The sequence below is a fragment of the Arachis duranensis genome, chromosome 5 (genome assembly GCF_000817695.3).
Source record: "Arachis duranensis cultivar V14167 chromosome 5, aradu.V14167.gnm2.J7QH, whole genome shotgun sequence".
Lineage (NCBI taxonomy): Eukaryota > Viridiplantae > Streptophyta > Magnoliopsida > Fabales > Fabaceae > Arachis > Arachis duranensis.
The window spans coordinates 72,989,548-73,010,434 of record NC_029776.3 but is presented as its reverse complement, the minus strand read 5'-3'; the positions used below and the strand labels follow the sequence as shown (position 1 = coordinate 73,010,434).

Sequence of the window (20,887 nt, the reverse complement as noted above, 5' to 3'; positions counted from 1 at the left end):
CGTCCCACGCGACCGCATCGCTGACGCGATCACGTCACATGGGAATAATGGCCTCCCACGCGACCGCGTGCCCTGATTTTCGACGTAAAAGGGTGCACAACGAATTATTGTGCGAGAGTGGTGCTGGATTGGTGCTAAACTCACAATTCTACCCACGCGGACGCATGGCTCACGCGTCCGCGTCATTCCCTTCTAAAGCCCACTCACGCGATCGCATGCCCCCACGCGATCGCGTCACCCAAAATTTTGCAAAATAAGATTTTGAACAGAGAGTTGTGCGAGCGCGAGGGCAGCATAAAATGTGTCACGCGACCGCGTCAATTCACTTAAAGCGCAAGTCATGCGAACGCATGCCCTACGCGTCCGCGTCGCTTGTGCCGCACAGCTTTTCCTAGTTTGCCAATTATCTTATCTTTTCTTCCCCAATCCTAATTTTTCCCTCCCTCCTTTCTTACTTACTTCTTTCCCTTCTCATTCTTCTTATCTTTCATTTTATTTGCATATTTCATTCATTTGCATTTTGATTTTGTGCATATTTTTATTTTCTTTTCTAACTTTATTATTTTTTTCATTGGTGTTAAATTTTCTTATTCAACTGTTATAACTTTTCTGGTATTATCTGGTGCTTAGTGACTTATTTACACTGTTGGGTAATATTATTTAGTGGTACTCAGTAACTTGTTTTACACTGTTGGGTAATATTGTTTAAGTCAATGCTAATATTTTATGATATTTGTATTAATTTTGCATTGACATGAATTTATATTATCTTGAACTCTCTTTCCCATTGTTGCAAATTCTTGCACTCTTGCTTTGCCATCTACTTCTACTGTCTCACTTGCATGTTGTAGCTACTATGTAATTGAGACCCTTATTATCTGGCATTAACACCCATACTTTATTTATTTTCTTATCTTTATTTCTGGATTACTTTTTCTTCTTTTTCCTCTTCTTTCAGGATGGCCACCGAGGAAGGAAAAAAAAGAGAAACTTCTAAAAGGGGACACAAACAAGTCCATCTGCACAATCTTTGGAGAAAAGCGTCAGTTGGAGAAACTCATCCACTTGCACATCTCAGCATGCACCGAGGACGGTGCAATCTTTAAGTGTGGAGAGGTCGATACTAGGACGGTGCAATCTTTAAGTGTGGGGAGGTCGATACCGATCTCCATAGGTTAGTACTTTCCTGTCTCAAACACCAATATTTTATTTTCTTTGTTAATTGTTGTATTTGCATATTTAATTTCATGTTTATTTGATTTTTGCATTTAGTTACTACTTGGTTAAAGTAATATTTTCTTTTTCAAGAAACCTTTTAGAGCATTTCACTAATTTGAATAAAATTTAATGTTACACTTATTTGAAGAAATATTATACTGGAACATGGTTTAGAGCTCGAACACACAAAACCTGTGAGATTTTGAGCCTATTTGAATTGGTTGCATTTTACAAACCAATATTTTATTTTTGGTGTGTGTTTCTCTCTCTAAAATTGTGATCTTTGTCTTGCTTAATTCTATATTTCCATTGTTTGATGTATGCATGCACTGATATGATTGAGGCCCTAGTTTCACTAAGCTTACATACCCATATGGCCTTACCCTTTCATTATCCTTTGCAAACCAATTTGAGCCTAATATACCCATTTGTTCTTTACTCTAGCTGATTGCTGACTCTAAGTGGAAAACAATAATGTCCTTAATTTGAATCCTTGGTTAGCTTAGACTAGTAAAGGTGCTTATGATTTAAGTGTGGGGAAGTTGGGTTTGAAAATATTTGATTTGAATAATTGGGTGTTGTATATTTTAGTGAAAATGTGTAGAATAATGGTTGAGCACATGTTATTGCATTCAATACTTTAATTATATGCATTGACAAAAAAAAAGTGAAAAATAAAAAGAAAAGAGCAATTAATTAAATAAGTGAAATCAATGCATATGAGCTGTACTCAAAAATTAGAATGCATAAATATGTAGTAAACACAGTTGATGGGAAGTTAGATTTTGTATTTTAATTAAATGGATTATCTTGAGTTAGGTGGAAAGTTTATGTTAATTAAGGATCCAGATTTTAGTCCACTTGGCCAAATACAATCCTACCTTGACCCTAACCCCATTACAACCCTTAAAAGACCTCTTGATTTGTGTATTGGTGCATTGAATTTTTGTTGATTGTTAGATGAAGAGCAAGCTATAGAAAGCAAGATTAGTAGAGAATTGAGAGAATTGACCCTAAACACTTGAGAGTTAGCATGATATACACTACTAGTAAGGGTTCAGTGCTTAATTCTATGTTCTCTGCTTTTATGAGCTATCTTCTTCTTGCAAGTTATTTATATTGTATTTTGTGATTTGAATTAGTGAAATCCAATTCATATTTATTCTTGAAAGATTTATTTACTTTTTCACCAAGTAGGTAGAACCATTTTAGCATGTAGTTGCATTCACATTTCATAGGTTGCATTGCATAAGTCTTGCCTTTCCTTACTCATTTATTTGGTCTCCTTGAGTTTAGCATGAGGACATGCTAATGTTTAAGTGTGGGGAGGTTGATAAACCACTATTTTATGGTGTACAATGTGCTTAATTGTGTGGTTTTATCATGGTCTTTACCCACTTATTCATATAATTAGCATGCATTTATATTTCCTTCCTAAAATTATTACATGATTGAAAACATGCTTCTTTGGTCTTAATTTAGCTAATCTTAATCCTCTCTTATTACCATTCGATGCCTTGATCTGTGTGTTAAGTGTTTCAGGCTTTATAGGGCATGAATGAGTGAGAGATTGGGAAGGAAGCTTGCAAAAATGGAAGGAACACAAGAAATTGAGGAGATGACCAGCGAGAAGTGACGCGTACGCGTCAGCGATGCAACCGCGCGGAAGAAAGGAATTCGCAGTGACGCGGCCGCATGGCTCACACGACCGCACAGATTGGAAAAGCACAAGTGACGCGGAAGCGTGGACGACGCGAACGCGTGGCAAGGAAAAACGCGAATGACGCGTCCGCATGGATGACGCGATCGCGTGACGTGCGCGATCTGCAGAATTACAAAAGTCGTTGGCAGAGATTCTGGGCTGCATTTCAACCCAGTTTTCGGCCCAGAAACACAGATTAAAGTCAGGGAACTTGTAGGGACTTAAGATGATGCTCTCATAATTCACTTTTCATGTTTTAGATGTAGTTTTTAGAGAGAGAGGCTCTCTCTTTTCTCTAAGAATTTAGGATTAGGATTTTTAGAAATTAGGAATTTATCTCATCTTCACATCAAGTTCAATATTTCTTTATTTTGACTTCTCTTCTACTTTGAGATACTTTAATGCTTTTATTTGTATTTGATTTATGTTGCCCAATTGGCTTATGAACTTTTTCATGTTAGATTTCATTGCTTCGAATGTATGTTATTTGAGGTATTCCAGATATTTATGATTTTAATTTAGCTTTCAACATTCTTGGCTTTGGTTGATTAATTGGTGACTCTTGGTTATCAAACTCATTGTTGATTGAAAATTGGAATTCTTCAAGAATTGATTCGAGATCCAATAACTCTAACTTTTCCCAAGGAAAGACTGGGACGTGAGGATTTGAATTAATTCATCTACTTTACTTACCTTCATAGTTAGATGTTAACAAAGTAGGAGAAAACTCCAATTCTCATCACAATTGATAAGGATAACTAGGATAGAACTTCCAGTTCTCATACTTTGCCAAGAGTTTATTTTACAGTTATTATTATTTTATTTTACTTGTCATTCAACTAACCTTTTACCTTAATCCAAAACCCCAAAACATACCTTTGCATAACCAATAATAAGAACATACTTCCCTGCAGTTCCTTGAGAAGACGACCCGAGGTTTAAATACTTCGGTTATCAATTTAGTTAGGGGTTTGTTACTTGTGACAACCAAAACTTTTGTACGAAGGGATTTCTGTTAGTTTAGAAGCTATATCTACAACGCGAATATTTTTATAAATTCTTTACTAGCAAAAATCCTAACGTCACTCAACTTCCAGACCCTCGACCTTTCCAAACTTGTCTTAAATAAAAATTGGATCCGTGAAGGTTACGCCGTTCAAAGAACAAATGAAAAACAATTTTTAACGAAAAAGTTATGAGCGTCTTAAGTTTTATGTATAAAATGAAATTCAGCAACACTTAACAGCCTTTTGGCATTTTGGGCAAGCTCACGTATGCGAGTGTACACGCGACGCGACCATTTGATTCGGCCAGACATGCTCGCGTACACGGGAGTATGTTGTGTACGTGAGATGGTAAAAATTTCTATGCTCACGTACGTGGACACCTTGATAAACCCCAATTTTAAGGTTTATCTTGTGTTGAATTTAGTGGATTTTATCAACTTATTTCACATTTATTCAATGAAATAGCATAGTTTTGTGAATTTCTCCTAAATAGGATCTTTATTGCTATATTTAATTTCTTTTAATTCCATTTGATGCCTTGATGTGTTTTTAAGGGATTTCAGGCTTAGGAGACAAATGTTGGATTGAAGACGTGAAGAAAAAGCATGCAAAGTGGAGAATTCATGAAGAAATTAGGATTTGGCAGAATTCATGGCCACACATATGGATGCCTCACACGTATGCGTGAGTGGAGATTTCGCTAGGCCACGCATACGCGTGACATGGTGCGTACGCGTGACACTCGGCACGTGACTCACTTAAAGAAAACGTGGCTTCCAATTTCTGAGCTCATTCAAGTCCAAATCCAACTCATTTCTGAAGTATTTGAGGCCAAATTAAGAAAGGAACAAGGGAGAGCAATTAGGATAGCTTAAGAATCATGCTTTAGGTCATTTTCTAGAGAGAGATGCTCCTTCTTCTCCCTAGAATTAGGGTAGATTTAGGTTAAATTCTCTTATATTTAGGTTTTAATTCTTGTTTTTATCTAGTTTCTTTTACTTTTCCTTGTTCTATTGCCCTAATTTCCTTAGCTTATCTTGTTAATTTCTCATTTGTGTCACTTTTAGTTTCATGAACCTTTGTTATTTTTAATTTCATTTAATGCAATTTGATATTTTTATGTTTATTGGTGTTTAATTGAGTTGTTATTGTTGTTCTCTTGCATTTGGTAGCCTTAGATTTTATTATTATTGTAATTTAATATGCTTTTATTTTTATGCACACCAAGTGTTGATAAAACGCATGGCTTAGTTTTAGAGTATATTTTTGAGTATTCTTGGCTTGGAAAGAGAAATTAGGCAAACTTGAGTCATTAATACACAACTTGGATTGGTGATCTAGAGTTGTTAGTTAATATTGTTTCCATTGACACTACTTAAGTACTTATGGATTGGGATTAACTAGGCCTAATTGATTTTCTCCCAATGTGGAGATAATGTAATAGGCTTATCTCTTGGTAATTATTGTGTTATGATTATTGACTAGGATATAAAATGTTAATTCTCAATCCTTGTCATGAATGTCTCTTTAGTATTTGTTATCTTTAGTTGTTATCTCTATTTTATTGTCATTTAGATTATTGTTTTCTTATCTGCAAAGCACCCCATGAATCTTATTACCGATAATATGCATACCTCACTGCAATTCTTTTGAGAGACGACCCAAGATCTAATACTCTCAGTATTTTTATTGGTTTGCACTTGTGACAACCAAAACTAAACTTTGATGGAGAATCCATTTTTAGTCTAGACTATGCTTGCAACGAAGAGATTCTTTTTATTGAGAAGTTCTAGACCGACATAAATTCTATCATCAAGTTTTTATCGCCGTTGCCGGGAAATTACAATGTGTGCTTGTTATTGGTTATTGTTCATATGTAAATATTGTGAATAGTTTGCTTTTTATTTGTTAGTTTTGGTTTAGGAGTTTGTTTTCTTTATCTCTTATTAGATTTTGTTTTTGTTTTCCCTTTTTACTATGAATTCTCATCCCTTTGTCTATGAGTTTGGTTACAATTATGTTGTACGAAATGAAAGCTTCAACGAGGGATCACATTATGGAAACGAAAATCAAGTTTGGGAGGAACCACATGCTTATATTCAACCTTCATGGCAACAACATCCTCTGGTCTCTTATGGTTACAATCCACCCCCTAATATACATAATTTTGAACCAACTCCTCAACATTGTTGTCAACCTTACCCACAAGCCCCATACTACCAAGCACCTCCATATGATCCTAACACATACCCACCATACCAACAACCATATGAGCCAAATGAACCATACTTAGAACCACCACCATTCCAACATCAATACTCCCAATGACCACCAATTCCATATACACCACCTCATGACTCTCACCAATATAAACTACCTTATAACTATGACACCTTTTTCCAAAACAATGAACCCTCTCTTCCACCTCTACCTTCATTGGATGAAGTTCTCCAACCTTTAATGTAAGAACAAAGAGAGCTTCTTTCCATTCTCCAAAGGCGAGAAGAATACCTCCAAAAGTTGGCAACTATAGCTGAAGCGGTGAAGCACTTAATCTCATTGCGCTCATGCAATCAAGACACTCCCATTAACGAATGTGGAGAACTAATTGAGGAAAGTAATGAAAAAGAGAACTTGGAGTTTCAAGGTGAAGAAGAGGAGTTGAAACAAAAATCGCAACAAGAGGAGGAAGTTAAGATAATTGAACCAAAAGAAGTGGTTGAAGATTTAAGAGATGTTGAATGCAAAGAGGAATCTAAAGTTGTAGAGCCTTCTTCCGTGGAGTTTGAAAGTGATATTGAGAAGGATAGTGCACAGCCTCCAAAGTATATTATGAATGAAGAATTGGAAGAAATGGGGTAAGCAACAAGTCCTCCTATTGAAGATGATTCCGCATCAACATATGACTCCTTTGAGCTTGATAAATCCTCCCTCATTGAATTTGAATTTGATGTTGAGGTAGATTTTACTCAAATTTAGGTTTATGACTTGAGTGATGGAGAAGAGTTAGAAGAAGTTGGGAAGGAATAATTTGAATTTGAGGAAGCTCAGCAAGAGGTAGAGATTGAAGAAGCTTATCAAGTGGTTGAAGTCCTTAAAAAGGACGGACGGGAGTGGAAATGGCCTTATCAAGACCGTTGGAAGCATCTCCTCCTAAGTTACCATCATTCTTTACATTTGAGTGGCTAAAATTTTTGTCCTTAAACTTTATTATTCGACTTGAGTATGGTTTGCTTGAGACGAATGGTCAACTTAGGGCTCTTTGTGGATTTAAGAGCAAAAGAAAAATGGTTAGTGGTTGGAATCACCATTCAAGGTTCATTATGGTTGCATGTTCAAAGTCTAAATGCAAAAGTTGGTGTAGATCTAGATTGTTTGGGTCTAGGAGGATGTTTGGGTGCTTGTATAAGAATTCTGAAGTGAGCATACCACCCGGACGGAATTGCCATGATCAACTTAAAGACGGGTGTGAAAACAAGGTATGGGATCCCGGATTACAAGATGAAAATCAACTTTGGGAGCTCTTGACTTGTGTGGAACTTCACCAAGATTTGGTGCACTTGATTGGAGATTCTGGCAATCATTTGAAGTCCAAGCATTGGTAGAAGTTCAAGGATGAATTCAAGCATAAGCCTCCTTGATTAGAGCTATCCATAAGTCCAGTCTTAGGTGGGAGTCACCCCACCATGGTAAACTCTTTCTGCTTTTCTCTTTTGGTATATAGTTGATGAATAAATTGAGTTTCCATTGTTAGGTACTTCCCCTCTTTATATCATTCTCATATATATTACTCTTATATGTTAGTTGCATGGGTAAATTTTCTTTTAGGTTGCATAGTTGAATATTTAATAATCTTGTCTTGAATTGTCTTTTTTTCGTGCATTGCATGTTTAAAGGTTTTGTTAATTTTGAAGTTTGGCTTGTCATAAAAAAAATGTCCCGCGTACGCGTGACCTCCAAAAATTTGACCATGCGTCAGTAGTGCGTGGACTGTGCCACTACATGGTCTGGATAGAGAATTTGTGCCAAGACCATGCGGGAACTGTGCAATGGGCACAGTTGCACGTCAAGTGTACGCGTGCCCCACGTGTACACGTTGCCCCCTTTCCTTATTCTATTACCCTAATTTCCTTAATTTAGTTGTTATTGTTGGTTTATTATTACAATTTAATATGCTTTTTTTATGCACACCAAGTGTTTGATAAAATGCTTGGCTTAGTTTTAGAGTAAATTTTTTAGTATTCTTGGCTTGGAAAGAGAAATTAGACAATCTTGAGTCATTAATACCCAACTTGGATTGGTGATCTAGAGTTGTTAGTTGTTAGTTAATCTTATTTCCATTAACAGTACTTATGCATTGGAATTAACTAGGCCTAATTGATTTTCTTCCGATGTGGAGATAACATAATAGGCTTAGCTCATGGTAATTATTTTGTTATGATTAATGACTAGGATAGAAAATCTTGATTCTCAATCCTTGCCATGAATGCCTCTTTAGTATTTGTTATCTTTAGTTGTTTTCTCTATTTTATTGTCATTTAAATTATTACTTTCTTATCTGCAAACCATCCCATGAATCTCATAACCAATAATACGCATACCTCACTGCAATTCCTTTAAGAGACGATCCGAGATCTAATACTCTCCGTATTTTTATTGGTTTGAACTTGTGATAATCAAAACTAAACTTTTATTGAGGAATTCTAGACCGACATAAATTCTATCGTCACACCTGCACGTGACGCGAGCAAACCATTCGGGCCAAGGAGACTCACGTATGTGAGAAATGTTGCGTACGTAAGTTGGAAAAAATCACACTTCCGCGTACCAGGGACATGGTTTGCATACACGGGGCACTATTTTTCAGCAAATTGAGTTTGTGTTTTAAACATGATTTTGAACCTCTAAACCTCTATTTTACCCTCTAAGACCCTATATTGTGTTTTAGTGATAGTGAAAGATGTTGAACTCGAAAGGAGAGGTAACTTGGAAGTGAATAAAGTTGTGAAATGGTTAATTATGAATGAGAAGTGCTGAAACACTAGATGGTAATGAGAGCAAACTTGATATGACAATGTTTTGTGGGGTTTGTGGTAGCTTACCGCCCACATATTTTTAAATGAAAATATTTTTGAGTTTTGTGGTGATTTACTGCCCACGTGTGTGTTATTTTTCCAATTGAAGATCTTGCGAGGTTCGTGGTGGTGTACCGCTCGCAATGGTAGGGTTCATGGTAGTGTACCACCTGCTAGGTGGGGTTCATGGTGGTGTACCGCCCACCGATTTTCAAGCGGACAATATCCGGGTTAGCTACTAGATGTGTCAGGTTTTGGCAAAGTAACCAACACGTTAGCTCATGGTTAGTAGGAAAGGCATACATCATATGCATTTATGTGTCTTATTTGGTTTTGCATTACTTGGATTTGCTTATTTGAATATTTATGCTTATCTGCTATGTTTGCTATATTTGAATATCTACTTATTTTTGCCTTGCCTGCTTTGTTTGTCTGTGTGGGCTTTATTGGTAGTTTGAACGATTTTGGAGGAAGGAAAAGGATATTTGGAGGGGTTTAGTTAGATTTTGATTAAGTTTAAGAACCATTGAGAACCACCCTGCTTAAGATTCCTATTTAAAATTCTTAAGTCTTATAATATGAGCATTGGAGTTCTCGGATCACCTCTGACTTTTTCGGGACCTTATATCTTATGTTAGCGGCACCATTACCATGCTGAGAACCAGATACGGATATTTGTATTTTTCAGATGCAGGTCGGGAGGCTCCTCACTAGGCGTCTGGAGTTCTTTACAGCGAAGTGGGACTTTTGGGATATTATATTTTGTTCTATTTAGATATATCCATATGTATGGAACTCTCCTTACAAACTTGTTTTTACTTTTGCACCTCATAGAGGTTTTGTGGAGAACTAGAATTTCTTTTGTGTATTTTGGGACTTGAGATTTATATGTATGTATGTAAATATCCTTAGGCCAGCCTTAGCTTTGCAGGCTGAGCTTGGAGCCTGAATATTTTGTATTCTTGACTCTCTACTCTCAATGTCTATATATGTATGTATATGTACCTATGCTTTCTTCGTAGGCAAATAATGTTATCTCTGAGCATTGCGCCTTGAATTTCATGATTTTGCTTTAACTATCCTTCAAGGCTCCTCGAATATTTTATTCTTTCAATTATTATACGTGTATATATATATATATATTAATTTAGATGTCGTAATACCACATCACCTTTATTTTACGATTTAAGCGTAAAGCTCTGTGTGGTAGGGTGTTACATTATGGAATCAGAGCAATTTGTTCCTATAGAGCTTGAGGGACAGACTGACTATACTTCTAGGCATACTCTAGGAGTCTATAGATGCTAAATTAAGAAATCTGACTGATATATGTGGCTTGAATGTTCATGATCCTACATTTGGTATTTTGAAGCACTAGACTTGCGATATTGAGACTTATCACCTTGATATCACTTATTTAGTGTGAATAGGGACCAAATGGCGACTCGTGGACACGGTCGTGAGCAAGAAAACACTTGAACTTGGTACAAAACTCTTCATGCCTTAGGCTGGTTGATATGATATGATATTTAATACTACCATCCACAGTTATCAAAACCGGACCAGACCGGATGGTTTGACTGAAAAACTGATGAACCGGTAGTCTGGTCTGTTCAATTAGTGAATTGGATTGGACTTGTAGTTGAACTAGTCAATAGTTGTCAAATCCATTGAAAATCGTTCAGTTCGCACCTTCCGCTGGATAGTATGATATGAGATTTAACATTACCATCCATAGTTATCAGAATCGGACTGGACTGGCTGGTTCGATCGAAAAATTGATGAACCGTTAGTCTGGTCGGTTTGGGTAGTGAATTGGACCGGACTTGCAGTTGAACCAATTAATAGTGGTCAAACCCGTTAAAAATTGGTCGATTCACGTTACAAACCGCTTTGGATTCGTGCGAGTCCACAATGCACTTGCACTCTATTGAACAACATAAAGAGCTTCCGTAAATCCACTACTACACCAGCAAAAATTAAGCTAAAAATTGTTAAAAGTAATATTGAAAAATCAGTGAACTGGAGATCTGGTCAGTTCAATTAGTGAATTGGACCTAACTTACAGTTGAATCGATCAATGGTTGTCAAATTTGTTGAAAACCGACCGTGTGCCTCCAAATCACCGAAGGAGCTTTCACAAGTCTACTACTACACCAGCAGAAATTAAACTCAAAAATGTTGAAAGTAAGGTTCAAACAAGGACATTATTAATGCAACGTCTCCTGATTACCACTCTACCATCATGCTTTTTAATACTATATGTGACAAAAGATTACTATATAGTATACCATAAATGAATTTTTATTTTTACTTTTATCCTTTTAAGCATAGATTGACATAGATACTAAATTTGATATCAAATAAGTAACAACACATGATATACGAATATATTGATATCCTGATTGTGTTATCTTTTTTTCTCTCTCTTGTTCATTTAAATTGAGAAAATATTTTGTTTTAATGATTAATTTTTTATATCTTTTTGCATAATAAAATCATACATTATATCTAAGAATTGATACTTGATTGTTATTAATATATTTGTGAAGAGATGTATTTTAAGTTTTAAGTTTTAATTTTATTTTTATAATTTTATATTTTTATTTAATTATGAACGGATCAACCGGATGAATCAGCGACTTACCGGTTGAACCAACAACTCGTCGTATGAGTGTATGACCGAGTTAATTATCGGTTCAGTTCGGATAACTATGCTACCATCCTTCTTTTTTAGAGCTTTCAAATTACTTTTTTGTTTCTCATGTAGTTATCATTTATGTAGTTCCATTGCACATGCGGCTTAACTTTGATGTTCACCTGTGTTGACAGGGTTAATGTGTGGAGTGCACCTTCTTGATTCTATTTGGCATTTCTAATGCTTGCACTGAAATCACAAGGTTTACAAGAGTTGCAGGGTAGTTGTTCAACATGCTAATTACTGTTCTTTTCTTTCAACAAGTTATTAAGGTATTGTATCCTCTTTTCCTTGGATGATAATATATGATGAATTTGGCACCCGAGAGATAGATGTTACAATTGTTTTCTTTGTTATGATAGTAAGTTTTATTTAAGTGGCTTAGTGTTGCTTTTCTATAATGTTGAGATAGATTTTTTTCTGTACGTAGATACGAAAATTTTCGTTTCAATGTATTGCTATGTGTTATGGGTAGCTGCTGGCCTACTGTGTGCCCTGGCAGTATAATTGGCTTTTCTATATCTGTATTTATTGATTTTCATTCACTTCAGAGACTCTTTGTCACCATATATCATGCTGAGACAATGTCTGGTATATTGTCCTAGTCTGCCTTGATCTTTTGCTTATTGTGTGATTGCTCATACTTGTATTTATTGCTAACAAAAGGGTATCTTCCAGTTTTGGATGCCTTAGGAGAACTGTCTTAGATGAGAGTATAAAATGCAATGAGTATTGTCTTGCAGCATTGATTGGAAATTTGGAACCTTGCTTCACCAAATTTTTCAGGTCTCCTAAATTCGTACTGTATCCTTTTCATCCATATGTAATGATTAAGTTATAAAGGTTCTGGTACATTATTTTCTTCTTTACAATTATATTTCTTTCTTTGGGTGATGCTATTTGGTTCATTGGTGTAGGTTGGGATTAGTGGCTTACAAAAGACAATATCTATTGACTTCTTTGAAGGTTACACAGAACTGGTACCATTGAGGAACATTGAAAATCTGTATACTTGTGGAGATGTGAATTTGTAGTATTGTGTATACATTATGCACCTCATTTTAAGTGTGGAATTTATCTAAAAAAAAAAAAAATCTTTGATGTAATTATTGGGATTTGCCACTAGAATATTTCGTGGCTAGTTACTATTGTTCGAGCGAAATTGTATTTCCAGAATTGAGACTGAACAAGATTTGTAACATTATTTGTTATTATGAATGTAATGAAATGCTTCATTTTGTTAGATTTATGGATAAGTAATAATATATAAGGAACTATATATATAGTTCATCTACCAACAGGCATTATGAGATCAGAAAACTCAATCCCAGGAGTCAAATCAGAATTGCCCTGTAGAGCATGATTACTATTCCTTTGCGTATTTCTCTCACGAGTAACACCACCATTTCTCTGCAATCGCTTTGCGAGTTCAAGATTCTGCAGAACATCACCGGTAGATGGCCTCTCCACACCTCTTTCAGCCAAACACTTCATTGCAACTCCTAAATATACCTCAAAGCACTCTTTTACTATCTCTCCTTCTATTTTGGGATCTACTATCTGCTCCAAATTGCCATTCTCAAAGCATAACTTAGCAAATTCAGCCAACATCAGAGGCTCGTCATTGTTGTTGTCTACGTCACCTTGACTCACAGCAGGCCTTGCACTTAGAACCTCCAGCAGCACAACCCCGAGTGAGTATAAATCCGACTTCTCGGTCAACTTGTGGAATTTACAATACTCTGGATCAAGATAACCAGAACTTCCCTTCACATTGGTGGTGCTAAAGGATGGGTAACTTGACTTTGACAACCCAAAATCAGAAATTTTTGCCACCCAATTATGGTCTAAGAGTATATTGGTTGTCTTGATGTCGCGGTGTATGATCCTCTGCTGTGTCCCTGTGTGCAGATAGTGCAAACCTTTTGCAACTCCAATGCATATATCGAGACGTTGGATCCACGATAAGGGGGTATGATCTCTCTGTCTCAAATGGAGATGATCATGGAGCGTTCCACTGGCCATGAAGTTATATACAAGTATCATCTCCTCATCTTCATTGCAGTAGCCCAAAAGAGACACCAGGTTGTGATGCCGCAGCTTCGAGAGAAATTCGATCTCAGTCTTGTATTCTAGAGCACCTTGTTCTGACAATGAATCACCACGCTTTACAGCTACATAAGTATCCCCACCATCAAAACTACCCTTGTAAACCTTTCCAAATCCGCCTATGCCGATGATTAGAGCCTCGTCAAAGTTGCCTGTTGCCGCCTTTATCTCTTGCAATGGAATATGAGCGCCAAACGGTATCTTGTTTACTTCTTTGACATTGTTAGTTTTGATGGAAAAGCGATCAAACCATGATATGATCCTCCTTGGCATATTGATCTTGCACAGAATTAGACACAGGAGAACTAGTATAACCACTGCAGCAGTTCCACATACGATGAGGATGAACGTGAGTTTCTTTGAGTTTTTAACTATAGCATGGGAAGCTTTTACACCTGAGCGTAAATTGCTATCGAGAGGGGAAGGATTAAGCGCAGAAAGATTCTTCTCATCGGTACTGCTTAGTTTAAAGATCTCTACACCATTCAAGTATGAATTGTAGTACAGAGGTTTGGAATACTTGTTTGGGTGGAGATCTAGCCACAAATCCTGCTTTGCCTCGCTAGCTCTGGAAACCATGACCACATAATCTTGGTATACACCAACTCCAGGGCCCCCACTCACGCTTATTGGATCAAAACTTGCATCAGCTGTTTGATTATTTAAGTATATAGAAAACACAACTTCATTCACCTTCGTGATTTGGCTATAAATTTCACAGAAGTGAAGCCTTACAAGATACTTGAATCCAGAATCAACAGGGAAAAACCACGTCATGTTGAAGTTTAAGTTGATCAAGCCTGCCTTAAAGGTTTCCATTGAACGGGAAGTGCGGTAGACATCTTTCGGGGCAGCATAAGGAGGAACACCATTTGCGTACGAAATCGGCATGCTCATGTTGAAGGGTTCAATACCTTTATCACCCCCAAATATGTAAGGATCATCTTCCTCCCATGTGCGAAACATCGTCCCTGTATCATATTTTGGTGTAATTTGATCACCTCCTACATTTAATCTGTATAAGGTTTCCATGGCAGTATCATTACAAATGTAATAAAGTGCAGGATAGTGACCAACTAACGGTAGAGGAGCATTGAGACAACGAAAGTATAAGCTAAATGGCATTGAAACAACTTCAATCCCATTCACAAATGCAAAGGCAGCAGTGGCATTCGACGATGGGGAGAATGTGAGTTCCAAAGTGCTTCCGCTTACATGGATGATGAATTCTTTCATCAAATATGCTACGTGGAAGTAATCCGTGTTTAAGGGAACACTCAAGTTGTGGAGTAGAGTGAAGTTACCAGCGGTAACGGACAAAAACGCTTTGGAGACATCCATACCCAAGTAAGAAGCTGGATAGAAGTGAAGCCGGACGAATTTCGGACCTGGTGTTACATTGAATGTGTATGTGAACTGTGACCGAAATTTGAGACGACTTGGTGGTGCTTGCATCACCAGTCCAGTTCCTACCATCATATTCTGTAACTTCTGATGCACTTGAGCCACAGTTAATAACTATGTTCTCTGAAGGCACATAAGTGCCTCTATCAGCAATAGTAAATAGTTGTAATTGCAAAAGATTAAAAATTATAACAAAAATGTGCATACTCCATTTCACTCTGTGTATATTTCTCTCCATTGTGCTAGTGTTTTATGAAGATATTATGGATTCTAATAAGAGTGATTACTGATTAGCCCTAAGGCTTCTTGTAGTTGGGCACCTTCCGCATTGTCCTAATAACGTGGTTCGATTTTTCAATACAAACAATTAAATGACTACAGTTGGCATGTAAAGATAACAAATATCAGCTATTTGAATACTCTGCCGACAACGATGACTCTCTCTGTCGGAGAAGGAAAAAAACAAAGTGTGCTTATCAACTTGCTGTTCATATATCATATTAATATGTAATATGGAGTATAGGATAGGATGAGGAATTCAAGACATAAACAGTGGAACGTACAATATGGTTTACAACTTGAAATGTCCAGTCATCTTAAGGCTTAGTTTGGTAATGCTTTTATTTTTTAAAAGTAACTTATAAAAGTTAACTTTTAAAAGATAGCTTTTTAAAAGTTGTAGCATTTATGTTTGGTAAATCAAATCAAAAACAACTTTTAATAAACATAAGTAACATCAATTGTGTTTGGTAAAATAGCTTTTAAAATTTAAAAATACTATAATAGACATAAATGCAAACATTAAATTTGAAAATTAGTTAACATATGAGGTTATATTAGACTTTTAAATTTTGAAAAGCACAAGCCAACTTTGAAAAGCTCTATCCTAGGTGCTTTCAAAAGTACCGCGATCTTTTAAAAGATGCAAGCACAAGCACATGATCTTTTTTATTTACCAAACACAAAATGAGGAGCTTGAGTTTTTAAAAAGCACAAGCACATCTTCAAAAAGCTTTACAAACTGGTACTTTTGAAAGCACCTAGGATAGAGCTTTTCAAAGTTGGCTTGTGCTTTTCAAAATTTAAATGTCTAATATAACCTCATATGTTAACTAATTTTCAAATTTAATGTTTGCATTTATGTCTATTATAGTATTTTTAAATTTTAAAAGCTATTTTACCAAACACAATTGATGTTACTTATGTTTATTAAAAGTTGTTTTTGATTTGATTTACCAAACATAAATGCTATAACTTTTAAAAAGCCATCCTTTGAAAGTTAACTTTTATAAGCTACTTTTAAAAAGTAAAAACTTTACCAAACTAAGCCAATCAGTTGAAGACTAATGGACTATCCAAAGTCTACATTTGAATGAAAATATATATATTATTTTTAACGTTATTACTAGAGAATAACAATGGAGGGTCCAACGAAATCACATTTTAGATATGCCAATCACAATGCATAAATTACTCGCGTTGGTTCCAAACAACTGTAGAATCATTTCATTCTCTTGGATAATGCACACATTTGTTTAGCATCATAGACAATTTAGGTTCTTACACATATTTGAATAAGCACAAAAACCAATTTATTATATCCAAATAAGCTGTTGCTATTTATTTTCATAAGCAGAAAGAAAAATGATCAAAAAACACGTTGATATTCAAATATAATTAAATTTGTCTATTAAAATGAAGAAAAACGTTGTTCTTACAGCGAAATATGTTACTAACCTCTTGCTCTTCATATCGTAATAAATTTCCTTAGTATGAGATAAATCATATAAGCGGATTGTCCTCATTGGAAGTTCAAATTATGAACTTAAACTATACGCACCTGATTCAGGTTTAACAATCGAAGTTCAAGTCTAAACTACAATGCATATATCCGCAGTTAAGGAATTTCTAGCATACGAGAAAGAGAGAAGTAAAGAAAATGTACCCTGTGAACAATAGATATCCCAAAAAATGAATGAATTAGATGCAATACTAATTGCATATACTATGGTATTACATGTAAGTATGTAACTGTTCTTTTTCACCAGATATTTTATTTCACATGGTTATTTCTTGATCCTCAAAACTCTCCTGCAAGGACAAGATATCCTCCAATTTACTAAGAACATCTCCCATTGTTGGCCTTTCTACACTCCTATGACTCAAACATTGGATGCCAATTTCTACAAATGCCACCAAGCAATCTGATCTGATCTTTCCTTCTAATTTCGCATCAACTAGATGTTCAATGCTTCTACATTGGTGGCAATGCAAGGCCCATTCCGCCAAACCAACCTTCTCACTTTGCTCTTCTACTTCGACACGTTTCACTGCTGGTCTTCCACACAACACTTCGAACAAAACCACGCCGAACGAATAGACATCAGATTTTTCAGTCAATTTTCTCCTCTTGTAGTACTCTGGATCTAAGTATCCAAAGGTACCCTTCACCTCAGTGGTAACATGCGTGTGGGAAGAGAAGGGAATGATTCTTGATAACCCGAAATCAGAAATCTTAGGCACCAAGTGATGATCCAGCAATATGTTGGCTGACTTGATATCGCGATGAATGATTGACTGCCTTGTGCCAGTATGCAAATAATGTAGACCTCGTGCCGCGCCAACACAAATCTTCAGTCTCTGATTCCATGAAAGTGGCTGGTTCTGTTTCTTGTATAAATGATCACAAAGACTGCCATTAGCCATGTATTCATACACAAGTATCAATTCATTCTCCTCTTGGCAGAAGCCTATGAGTGACACCACATTCAAGTGACAAAATGTGAAAAAGCTTATCTCATTTTGAAACTCCTTAAATCCTTGATGCGAACCTTTTTTGCATCGCTTTATAGCGCAAGGAGTGACTCCATCATTTATTATGCCTTTGTACACCTTTCCAAAGCCTCCCTCCCCAATCACTTGATCTTCCTTGAAGTTGTCAGTGGCTATGTTAATCTCTGCTAATGTGAATTGATAGCACTGATGACCTGAGGTCATTTTTACTTGCATATTTTTGTAGTTTTCTCTAGTAGCATTCAAAGAGAGTACTTGAAGATTTTCCCTGTTTTGTTTCTTACAAGATTGATGGATAAGAACATAAATAGCAATAAACAATGCAAAAGCAACGGCTGAAGTACAAGCAAGAACAATCACAAGTGGAGCTTTCCTCTTCTTCTTTTGGTGTTCCTCTTTCAATGGGAAACTAACTGCAAGATTAAAATTACTGTCACTTAACTTGATGATCTCTATGCCATTCAAGATGGCATCAGCAAACTTGGGTTTTGATGCTATGTTTGGGTGAAGCGCAATCGACATATTTCTCCTCCTCTCGCTTTCCCTAGGAACCATAACAACATAGTCTTTGTAGAAGGCAACAAATGGTGCACCAACCAAAGCAACCAAATCCATTCTCTCCTCTGCTGTTTGGTTGTTGATATACACCTTGAACACCCTTTGGTTGACCTTAGTTACCTCCATGGAGATCTCACAGAAATGAAGCCTAACAAGGTATTTGAATCCAGAATCAACAGGAAACGACCATGTTAAATTGTACTCCATGTTGGCATCTTGGTTGCTTCCCATTGTTCTGGCAATCCAATATAGTTCTTCTGGAGCCGAATAATTGAAATCAAATGAAGTGGAAGTGTTGTAAGTAATCGAAAGAGGTCGAATTCTACTGTCAAGAACACTTCCATGAAGTGAACTATATAAGTAGCCTGAATCTTCTACCCATGCCCCAAATACATTTTCAACTTCATGGATAGAAACCCGGTAGAGCATTTCAAGAGCATATTGATGATCACTTATATTTAATTCTTGGTGCCCAAGGTAAGGAACATGAAAATTGGAAACTGGAAAATATATAGTAGAGGGCACTGAGAATATCTCAATGCCATTTACAAAAGCAAATGCATTGGAAATTAGAGAAGAAGGAATGATGGTTATGTTTAGTTTCTCTTCCACAACATTGACCAAGAAATCCTTAGTGAAATAAGCTAAGTTGAGTTCTTGTGAAGCAACAAAAGGACTAAAACTACTTAAAAGAGTGTAACAACCTGCTTTGACCGAAAAATAGGCTTTAGAAGGATTCATATTTAAATATGAAGCTGATAGAAAGTATATACGAATGAATTTGAGGCTCCGGGTGAAGGAGAAAGTGTAGTTGAGAGGTGAATGAATTATTCTTGTTGTTGAGTATGGTATTTTTGGCACTCTTTTGTGATATTGGTTCAAAACCGAGAGAGTAGAAGAACTTTTGCTATATTTTGGAAGCAAGAAACTAGACCCAATGTCACCTATCCATCGTGCTCCGTTATATGATGATTCTCCAGAGGAACCGCAATCAAGGAGGATTGTATCTGAAGGGGCACTAATTGAATCACAAATGGTTAAATTGATGGAGTACAAGAAGACAATGATGATGATGATGGGATGCACTACAAAGATGAAAATATGGTTCCATGATTCTGTTACTTCGGTTTCCTTCATGGTTTGCTTGGCTCGTAGAAGTGGTTAAGGAAAAGAAAGTGAAGGGCTGGTTTAGTTCTTTTATGCTTTTAGCTTTTACTTTTAGCTTTAAGGAGTGATGTTTTCTTATTTGATCTTTATATCAAAGGCTTTTTCAACTGCAGAAGATTTTCTGTTATCATTATATTATTTTATAATTAGAAGCATCTAATATGAGTCAACATCTTTGTGGTGATTAGTGTATGGTAACTCGTTTACATTAGTGAACATCTAATATGAGTCAACATCTTGTGGGTACATGTTTGACTTTACATGCATTCGAGGTGGGGGAATGTTTAAAATTTTAAATGTACCAATACTGAGATGATATAATAGTGCAGATTTAAAGAATTATTGACATAAAATTATGCTAAGATCTATATTAGTGAATTATCTTGGTAGACCATTTGAAGTGGATAACTCAAAGCACTCTTGCTGGCTCCTTCTAAGAACCATGGATTACATAATTTTAAAAGTTCTTTTTAAGGCTAGTCCACACGGAAAGCACTAGTATATGCAGTTGTACATTTACTGTCACAAAGAAAATTGACAAAATTAGTCAATATCCCATTTAAAGTGACAATTCAAGAAGAAAAGTTCCAATAGAAAAAATGAGTTACTTTGTTATTTGATTTATTAGCAAAAGCCGTTATCAAACAATGTGACAATATAACGACCTACAAATACTTCTATAATAACTCTATTTCAAAAGCCGATATGCTTGACTAAGTCATAATTCATAATTTAGCAAATTAATTTTGAATTTTATAAGCTAGTGTCAGATAGATACTTATTTGTTTTTTTTTTTTTTTCCGGTATACTTCGGATTTTATATACAAGTGACAAACACTTTGTGAGCTTGATTACAGCTATTGTAACCAAAATCAAGACTAAGAAAAGGGTGTCAAACTCATACATGAAACATAAGATTCCAGTTGTAAATGCTCATCTTCGGAGGGGCAATCACCGTATCTCGCTCTGAAAAGTTGCGATGGGAATAGAAGGTAGAGGATATTTACAAATTTAATAAATTAATATTAATTTTAATTTTATTAATATTAAATAGAACGTGTTTCGGACCTAATCCAGGTCCTCCAAACGGTCGAGGAACGACCTGGTTTCCTGGGTCCAGGCCCTCACCACGGCTCAAATTGGTGAGGAGATTGTA

The 20,887-nt window shown here is 36.0% G+C and overlaps 2 protein-coding genes across 2 annotated transcripts; both read right to left on the bottom strand.

The window, feature by feature from the left end:
• Nucleotides 1–12,918: 12,918 nt before the first annotated feature.
• On the bottom strand, nt 12,919–15,469 carry LOC107489528 (receptor-like protein kinase FERONIA). Its single transcript, XM_052261490.1, is given in 2 exon segments — nt 12,919–15,262; nt 15,264–15,469. Coding segments are annotated over 2 exon segments (2,463 nt in total). The 5' UTR covers nt 15,452–15,469; the 3' UTR covers nt 12,919–12,987.
• A 1,706-nt stretch (nt 15,470–17,175) lies between these two features.
• Nucleotides 17,176–19,768, bottom strand: LOC107489527 (receptor-like protein kinase FERONIA). Its single transcript, XM_016110283.3, has one exon. It carries the CDS (start codon nt 19,699–19,701, stop codon nt 17,272–17,274), a length of 2,430 nt encoding a protein of 809 aa, XP_015965769.1. The 5' UTR covers nt 19,702–19,768; the 3' UTR covers nt 17,176–17,271.
• Between the last annotated feature and the right edge of the window lie 1,119 nt (nt 19,769–20,887).